The following is a 10000-nucleotide window of genomic DNA, read 5'->3' on the forward strand; positions in this document are numbered from 1 at the left end:
GCACTCCACTCATTTGTCTGCAGTAAAAGTTGAGGAAGCCTCATTTAGGGAGCCCAAAAGTGGGGATGCAAATGCACCACTGCATCCCCCTTCCCGGCACCTATGTGGTGCACAGTGAAACGTTGTTGAGCAATGCGTTGGTTTGAGCAATGATACAAAAAGAGTTTGTTTGGACTGTTCATAACAATAGCACCAACTGTAACACAGCAAACTTGAATCCGTAGCAGACAACTTTTCTAACCAATCCATCCATCAGTAGGTTTGCAAAATTGCTCAAAAAGTTGCCCCGTGTATCATCACCTTAAGGATAGACTACATATTACATTACATTTTATTACATTACATTACATTAAACTTAGCTGACGCTTTTGTATCCAAAGCGACTTATTTAGGTACAGGGCATTGGTTACAGTCCATGAAGCAATGTTGGGTTAGGTGCCGTGCTCAGGGCCACTTCATGGATGAAGGCACTGATGAGGGTGGGATTTGAACCAACAACCTTCTGATCTAAAGGCCAACACTGAGCCACGGCTGCCTCCTGTATAACGTATATAACGTATATAACGACTCGGAATGTTACACCACAATATCAGACTCTCCCCATTCAAAGATACCATATATACTGTATGTATAATGTCACAAAGTTATCTTAATGACTTGAGGAATTATTTTGTTTACAAATAAACAGAAAGCAAAACACCAGCAAGATGCACAACCTCATCAAAAAGCATTTTCTGAGTTCAAAACCATCTACCATCGTACCATCTACATGTCTATCTTCAATGTGTTCAGACTTCTCTTCTTATGTTTTTCCACATCTTAACTTAATTAGCACTTCAAAAGAGACATGGTGAAATATCCTCTCAGACATTCACTACAAATACGTACTTTTGGATGATGAGATCCGAATGCGAAATAGACGAAATGGACTAATGATATATTACAGATGAAGGTGATGGAACAGTCCAGAGGCCCAACATCTACATTTTAATGATGAGCTTTCATTAAAGGCTGTGGTGTTTTTTTCTTCTGATCTGTGATCTATATGTTATGTCGATGGTCTCCTTTTAAGCATTTTCAAGTGATTAAGAGTTCGATTCAGGTAATTTCAGTTTGATTCTTTATTTATACGCTGCACCACAGGAGTTTGAACTTTCCTAATGAGCATAGTGGAAGCACTAGCACGCCTGGAGACATACTGTAGGAGGGTGAATGCTAAAGGATAAAACAAAAAAAGAGGAAGATCCGCAGCTGCTGCTCCCACTTTATGTTACACGACGTTTCGTCCAGTCTGGTCTCCGTCAGGTGTAGGTGTAACTTTTTAATCTTTTTTAAAGACTTTCAATCAAGGAAGTCTGAAAGTCTGTGAAATAAATTTGGAGCAGCAAATTTGTTTGATCACGTTTAGTCCTTCGATGTGCACAGACTCCAAACGCTACTGTGAATACTAAAGGTGGACTTAAAACAGCTCTTCTGCCACAACACACATGTGTGGAGAATGAAAAAAAAGGGAAGGGAAAGGAGACAGGGCAGATCAGAATGAATATTTTCACACAGGCTTTCCTGGCTCTAATAAAAAAGATGGGAACAAGGCCGACAGGCGGACAACAGATGCGTCCCTCTATGCCAGTTCCAACTATGCCATACCCCCCCCCGCCCCCCCCCAAACGCCCCCCTGGCCTCCTCCTAGCCTGTCAACGCCCCCCGAGGATGTACTTTTTGTTTATTGGTCATCATGGACACTCCAAATATTGTGGCAGGCAGCAAGGCAGCAAAATGGCGAGACATGGCTTTATTTTTTGCAGTTTAGGGTATAATAAGCTTATCATCATTATTGGATTTGGAAAAGACTATGATTTGAAATTTCACATAGCCTAGATGAAGTGAACATTACAAATTACCAGACATTTATTAGGCCTAACAACCTTTAGTATCACGCCATTTCAGCAGTATGTGCATGTGGGAAAGAATCTAAACATCGACAAATAATAAATAAATAAAACCGTTTGGGTGAATCATGCGCTTATGGACTTTTTTTCAATACCAGCTTCACCGTCAAGGCACAAAGCAGTGAAACTCAATTACCCAGAATGCTGCACGTGAGCTCTGTACCCGGGCGATTCTGGAAAACAAACATGGCGCCAACTCGCTTTACTACCTTAATAATGTGTTAATCCGACGCTAGATTTCTTAACTGATGAAAATCGAAGGCAGAAATCAACATTGTAGTGTCTAAATATGAGGTCGATTGGTCTATTTGTGGAGTACATCACGATTGGCTGAGTTGTTGGCCTCACGTTTGTCAGTTAGCCTGTGGCTAGGCTACTTTTCGCCAACGTTAGCATCCGGTTAGAAAGGCTATGCTTGCACGCATTCGCTCCGGTCCAAAATGGCAAGTCTGCCGCCTTGTGGCCACATGAAGGAACAATTGAAGGAATGCGTTTCAGACACAATTGAAGGAATGCGTTTCAGACGGACGGACGGACGGACGGACGGACAGACAGACCCTCTTATAGAGATGCTGGGACGCATCTAAAAACCTACAGTATATGGAGAGAGTGACACCTCCTCTAAAGGATCTAAAAATACATCCATTGTGAGCATTATAAAAGCTTCTGGAAGGCTGCATTGTCTGCATGTGCCACATAGGCCACATTGTTCATATATACCTGTGACGACTTAAAGGGACACTGTGTGAGATTTTTAGTTCTTTATTTCCAGAATTCATGGTGGCCATTCACTAATGTTACCTTTTTCATGAATACTTACCACCGACATCAAATTCTAAGTATTCATTATGACTGGGAAAATTGCACTTTTCATACATGAAAAGGGGGATCTTCTCCATGGTCCGCCATTTTGAATTTCCAAAAATACTTAGTTCAATAAAGACGCTTTTGCACACCTCTGTAGTTGGGCAGGTGCGTAGGATGTTATCCCAGCCGGGTTGTCAGTGAAGTGAAAAGAAATCCCGCACACTGTCCATTCCACCAACAAACTTTAATACAACGTTTCGGTCATCCGACCTTCTTCAGGTAAAGTTTACCTGAAGAAGGTCGGATGACCGAAACGTTGTATTAAAGTTTGTTGGTGGAATGGACAGTGTGCGGGATTTCTTTTCACTTCACTGAATTTCCAAAAATAGCCATTTTTAGCTGCAAAAATGAATCTACTTGGACCATACTAGAAAATATTTGTGTATTACTTAAAAAACTTTCATGTAAAGATCAAATTTGGCAATTGGCAGCCCAGTTTCAATGAACAGCATAGTTGCAGTACCCTTTTTGACCATTTCCTGCACAGTGTCCCTTTAAGAAATATGCCACATACTGTAGCCTTCTGCACAATAGTACTGTTGAGCGCAGTGGCTCGAGCAGCCATACCATAGACGGGTAAGTGAAGTTCCAGTGGGTTTTTAGGACTGTCTGGGTCTTGCTGGATCCAAAACATATCCATCATCCACTTCTCTCTCTCCTGTGCAGTTCATGTCTTGGGGTTTTTGTTAGTGCTGTCTGTACCATACACATTGGCCTATATGATATTTCAGTTTGCTAGCAAGATATGAACTGATTTGAAACTGCAACCCTCTGATCTAAAGCCTATTTCCTTAACTATTAGGCCACGGCCATTACATCACGTTGCATGACATTACATTAAATGACATTACGCGCTTTTATTCAAAGCAACTTGGGAAAGATCTGATAAATGCAGAGCCTAGTGCAGAAGAGCAGTGCAGATGAGTACAACTGGTCTCATCCCATCTTATTTACCTCTCCCCTGTCCTTCTCATCGTCTCCACTAGGGGTGTAAGTAATAATCGAAATGTATCGATGCATCGATCCTACGGCCGACGATTTAATCGAATTGTATCGTGTCGAGGTGCATGATCGAGTAACTGACCCCTGTCCAACGCCTTAGCTCCATAGGATAATAGAAGTAGAAAAGTAATAGGAAAAAATCGAATCGTATCGTATCGAGGGGAATTCTTAAGTATCGAAAATAATCGAGTCCCTGCTTTAAGAAATCGATACCGGATCGTATCGTCATGGAGGCTGTGATTTACACCCCTATACACCACTCATCCAACAAGTGGTTTGTGGCTCTCCCTCATTCATCCCTCTCTTCCATCTCTTCTCCTCCCCTCTCCTCTCCCCTACAGGTGACCTCATCCACCAGGTCAGCCAGGCGGCCTCCATGGCCGGCGCGGTTCTCCTGGACGGCGAGGAGGAGCACGGAGGAGGAGGAGGCGAAGGAGGAGGAAGAGGAGATGAAAGAGGAGGAAGAGGTCGCTTTGTCGGCCATCACCATCCTCCGCCAGCCCTGACCTCCGCCCCGATGCTGGAGGACCAGCACACCCTGCGCGTGGCGGCCAAGGCCTACACGCTGTCCTCGGAGCTGATGCGCATCCTCATGCACTCGCGCGTCCTCAACGAGGAGCCGCTGATCCTGCGCGGCGACGAGATCGCGGCGGCCGGCAAGCGGGCCGACCCCCAGAGCCTGCTCTGCTACGGCAACAGCCCCGACCCCAGCCCCGAGTGCCGGCGCTTCTCCATCCCGCGGACGTTCAACGCCAGCCTGAGCAAGGCGGCCGCCAACAGCCTGGAGGGCAGCAACGGCATGGGGGGCGGATATGGGGGATACGGCAGCGGAGCCGGCGGGGGCTCGGGAGCGGCACCAGGTGCGTCTTTGAGTATCATGAAAACGCTATGTATTATTACTATTATTATGGTGCATTACTATGGTGTACAACACTTTAACATTCCCGGTGCATTCAGATGTGAATGATTTGGCCCTGCCATGGCTCAAACAGTAGGGCACTGCACTGTAACACCGGGGACTCGGGCTCAATTCTTGACCCGAGGTCATTTCCCGATCGTCTCCCGATGCATCCATCACCATCTCATGCATTAAAGGGACACTGTGTGAGATTTTTAGTTGTTCATTTCCAGAATTCATGCTATCCATTCACTAATGTTACATTTTTCATGAATATTTACAGTTTTTTCATGAATATTTGTAGTTATTATGAAGTATTCATTATGACTGGAAAATTGCACTTTTCATATATTAAAAGGGTGGTCCGCCATGGTCCATGGTCCGCCATTTTGAATTTCCAGAAATAGACATTTTAGCTGCAAAAATGACTATATTGGGGCCATACTAGAAAACATTTGTTTATTACTTAGTAAACTTTCACGAAAAGATGCAATTTGGCAAAAGACAGCCCAGTTTCAATGAGCAGCATAGTTGCAGTACCTTTTTTGACCATTTCCTGCAGAGTGTACCTTTAAATATCACATTCACATTGTTATCATTATTATCATCACTACCAGGTGTGGTGCAGCTGCTCTTCCAGGTGGAGCCCAACCCCTTCCCCTTCAACTACGTGGCCAACTACACCGTCTCCACCGAGGTGGCCTCCATGGAGTTCCGCACCGAGAACGGCACCCAGATCCCCATCGCCAACCTGGACGAGAGCCAGGCCATCACCGTGGCCGTCAACAACGGCAGTGGCGGCGGTGGTGGTGGTGGTGGAGCCGGAGCAGGTGGTGGTGGAGGTAGGGATGGGGCCGATCCGATACTGTATTGGTATCAGGTTCTGATATATCAACATAATTTGGAGATTGGAATTTGATCCGAATTTTCCTCAAATTTCTGTTACTGACCTTGAGCCAGGTGTAATATTAATTTTAAATCATTACAGCTTATTTGTTTTCAGGATGGGATTGTTACTTTTAACTTTATACTTCTAACTTGTTACTCGGCTTCCTGTTCTTCTGACTTATTTCTCTGACCATTTTGCATACTTGGGCCTTCCTCAAGTTGAAGACACATCCATATATGTGGTTTTGGTATTGGATCGGAGTAGTATCGGTATCGGCAGATGTCCAAACTTAGGTATTGAGGATCGGATCGAAAGTGAAAAGATGTATATCGGTGCATCCCTAGGTGGAGGTGGTGGTGGTGGAGGGCAGGATGGCTCCGGAGGAGGAGGAGGCCAGGCGGAGAGGCTGCAACCGGCAGGCACCTTCAACGTAAGCAGGTGCAGTCATGTGCTGGTGAAGGTGGACGCAGGGAACACCAACCGGCAGGCGGGGCTTTTTATCCAGCTCAACTTCACAATCCTGGAAGGTGAGGAGCCTATAAATTATTGATGGGTTTAGTGTGTTTGTAAACAATACCTGCCTGCGCGACCCTGGCTGCGCAACCCTGGCTGCTCGACTGACTGCGCGACTCTGACTGCACACTGTTCAACCTCTGATTGTTGGAAAACTGCTGTCGGCTAAAAAAAGAGCTCAGGTAGTTGGCTGCTCAGCATTTTGCCTCTCCTCACCACTCGAATGTTTGTAAATGAAAAAATGATCACAAATATTGAAATCGCTAGGCGGACAGGACCATTCATCCAGCTCAAGTTTACTCCTGGAGGAGGAGGAACAGAAACTACGATTATTGGAGGTAGAAATCCAGTTTCACTTTTGAAAAAAAAAAACATCCATATACGGTATCTGCCCATTTATTTGTCCTATACTGTAATTAATCTGTATGTATTTAATCAGTGCTGATACTGATGAAGTATAATAATATGGTAACTTATATATCATATACACACATATACTCACATATCATTACACTTGATTAATGTACCGACTGAAGCAGTTGATTCATTAGAGATGCTATATTGGCGGGTTAATTACTGAAATGAAGAGGTGTAGAGGGAGAATGGACATGTGGCAGTGTTTTTAATTTCTGTACATGGCTTTATGGTGCGTGTGCAGGTTAACCAACACTGATGATTAATAGGTACTTAAAGCACGCGAGGTATGTATACCATTGAAAAATTCTCTGAAATGGTGTTAGAGTCCATGTATTGGCGTTTATTTATTTTTTCAAACAGAATTGAGTGAGCAGAGAGGCTATAGATTGTATCTTGGGTCTCCAGTCCCCAACATGATGCCATGCACTGCTTTATTTGGAAAGAGTAACAGATACATTTTCATATAATATTATGCTTTGTGGTACTCAACCAAATCAAATATGATGGATAATCGTTTAAATGAAAGTGGTGACATTTCTTTTTTATTTTAACCTGCACAGCCACTTTTAACATCTCAGCAGAGAACAAGTGAGGTTATGACACTGTTTGCCTTCACCAATCTTCTCCAAACACAGTTCAAATACTCTGCAGAGATTTTTGAAAGTTACAAATACTCACACCACCACAGTCCTACAGAGGATTTATGCAAGGGTTGCATCTCACTTGTTTTGACATGCAGCCACTGATTATTGACTGTGTAAAGATGCACTCGTCCTCATCACTCCACAACCCCCAGACACTTGGGATACACTGTCACTGTGCGGTTATTCAGCATTTGTGCAAATCAGATATTATTACTTTTCAAAATGAATTATGCATATCGTCAAAAAACAACCTGTCAGGGAAGGCCTTAACAAGGCTGGAAGCAAACAGCTGGTGTTGTGTAATCATTGCCGTCAGGGGCGCTGACAGCTTTGGCTGGGCCCAGGACAATTTTATCAGAAAGGGCCCCCTACCCAATACTTGCAATATAATGAAAAAACAATTCTGGACCCCATCTGTTCCTGTGTTCGGGACAGCTGTCCCCTTAGTACCCCCCTGTCAGCTTCCCTAATTGCCGGGATGTCGCCGCAGCTAGCTGAGCTGTGGCAATGGATGATGGCAACGTGATTGTCAGTGCTCATTAAAATTCTCTAGTCTCCCCATGGGACAAGACATCCAGGCTGAGAGGTGGCTTTAGAGGGAGTGACACTGTCACACTCCTACCTTTTTTTAGGTAGTCAGAAACTGTCACAAATGTCAACAGGCATTTATCCAGTGAAAAACATGTACAAAGCAGAACCGTAGCCCCTTAATGCGCGTCATCATACCCCCAATGGCACGCTGTAATAGACATTGAAAAGTTAACTATCATAGTACAACAATACGACTGAGAGGTGGCTTTAGAGCAGGGCTATTCAAATGGCGGCCCTGGGGCCAGATGCGGCCCTTGGACAGCAAGGTTCTGGCCCCCCACATGCCCCTTCAAATACAGAATCGTTTTTTGAAATTTAGAGATAAAAGTATGGGCTCCGTTATCATGCTGAAACGGGACTCAGGACGTTAAAATACTGGAAATTACAACTAAGCAATGCAAAATCCACTTCAATGAAGTCTCCCATACTTTTTTCATTGAGAGTCGGCAACCATAATACATACGTATAGCTCGGCCCCTGTACTGGGAGAAATTTGAAAAAAATGGCCCTCGTCGAAATATAATTCAATATCCCTGATATAGAGGGAGTGACACTGTCACACTTCTAGCTTTTTTTAGGAAGTCACAAACTGTCACAGAGTGTCAACGGGCATTTATTCTGTGCACAACATTTACAAAGCAGAACCTTAATAAGCATCTGCACCTGATGGTGGCGCTTTAACGGAATGTTAATAATGCCACTTGTCAAGTTTACTTTCTTTTTTAAATTATTACTATACATGTTTTGGGCCTTTTTGACTTTATTTATGATAGGACAGTGAAGGTGGTGACAGGAAGCGAGTGGGGAGAGAGAAGGGAAAGGGCCGGAAAGGACCCGGGTCGGGAATCGACCCCGGGTCATCCTTATGGTAGACCAGTGCCCTACCATTTGGCCACAGCAGGGCCGGTCAAGTTTGCTTTCATGCAGCAGATTTGAAATCAACCTCTAAAAGTTGTCCAAAGTCTTGTACAAGAAAGTTAAGGCTCACAAAGGAGACACTTCATTCTTTGACTGACATTCGATTTCCCAAAATATTAACAAAAAGAGCTACGTTTTCAGAACACCATCAAAAACAAATGTTGACACCCAATGAATAAGTAACATTCATTCCGCCATTGTAGACAACAAAAGCCATCTAAAATGTTGTACAACAGAACCTAAGGCTGGAGTCAAGTAAAACTTTCTTTTATTGAAATGTTTTATTAAATGTCTTTTATTGAGTGATGAGCCCTCATAGCTCTGTCACTCACTTCCCAACAAAGGAATCTCAGTAATGTGAGTTTTGACAATTTGCGTCAATGCTTGACTGAAAGTGTTTCAAAAGAGAGCTAAGACGATAAAATGATGTCGTATTCTGCCCTACAAATGCAAAGTGCAATAACTACATATTTTGTCAAAATTGAGTTTATCCTGAAAGGGGTCTTCATTACTCCTCCTTTATCTTGTGACAAAGCCAATATGGTCAAAACGTGTCCTGCTTTAGAAAAATTGCTATGTCAAAGTTGCAGTGACTACAATATCCAACCAAACACCAAGGCATTGAGGGCATTTTTCTAAGTTTCACTGTTGGCGTAGTTACTGCACTTTGCCTTTGTGGAGAAGTAATTACATGGCAACTTGTAACATGCTTTCCACTTTCCATCAGAAGAGCGTTAGATTTATCCACCCTTGTAGACCATAAGTAAGTCGGTATTACTTTCTTTTAATGGTTCACTATTACAGTGGGTCTACCACATTAGGTACAGTGTAATAACCAGTGTAACAATATTTAATACCATGTAATACCAGTGTAATAGCATGTACCAACCCTAACCCTAGGTAAAAAATTGGTACATGTTTTTACACTAGTATTACAAGGTATTACATATAGTTACACTGGTTATTACCATGTACCTTATGTGGTAGATCCACTGTAATAGTGAACCATGGAAATAAAGTGTAACCAAAAAGTATTCAAAAGAGACACAAATGAACAACACCTCATGATTCTCTCTCCCTCTCAATGCTTCTCTCGACCCAAAAGAGGACCCGGCGGAGCGTGAGGTGGACCCGGCCATCGTGGCCTACTTGAACAGCACCAACTGGCCCAACGAGTACAACAGCACTGAAAAGAAGACCATCCGACTCAGCATGACCCAGGGCCAGGACCTGGACCACCGGCCATACACCTTCTTCCTCTCGCCACTGTAAGCCACTGAATATAATAATATTTATAATAATAATAATACTT

The 10000-nt window shown here is 43.5% G+C and overlaps 1 protein-coding gene across 1 annotated transcript in view; it reads left to right on the forward strand.

Annotated features, from left to right (window-relative positions):
- The window catches only part of pkd1a (polycystic kidney disease 1a), a 224946-nt gene that overhangs the window by 132662 nt on the left and 82284 nt on the right, over nt 1-10000 (forward strand). The window contains exons 27-30 of the mRNA XM_063202618.1: nt 4160-4678; nt 5334-5558; nt 5950-6132; nt 9794-9956. Coding sequence (XP_063058688.1) covers nt 4160-4678; nt 5334-5558; nt 5950-6132; nt 9794-9956 — 1090 coding nt within the window. The remainder of the gene's footprint in view (nt 1-4159; nt 4679-5333; nt 5559-5949; nt 6133-9793; nt 9957-10000) is intronic.

The sequence above is a fragment of the Engraulis encrasicolus genome, chromosome 1, assembly GCF_034702125.1.
Source record: "Engraulis encrasicolus isolate BLACKSEA-1 chromosome 1, IST_EnEncr_1.0, whole genome shotgun sequence".
Lineage (NCBI taxonomy): Eukaryota > Metazoa > Chordata > Actinopteri > Clupeiformes > Engraulidae > Engraulis > Engraulis encrasicolus.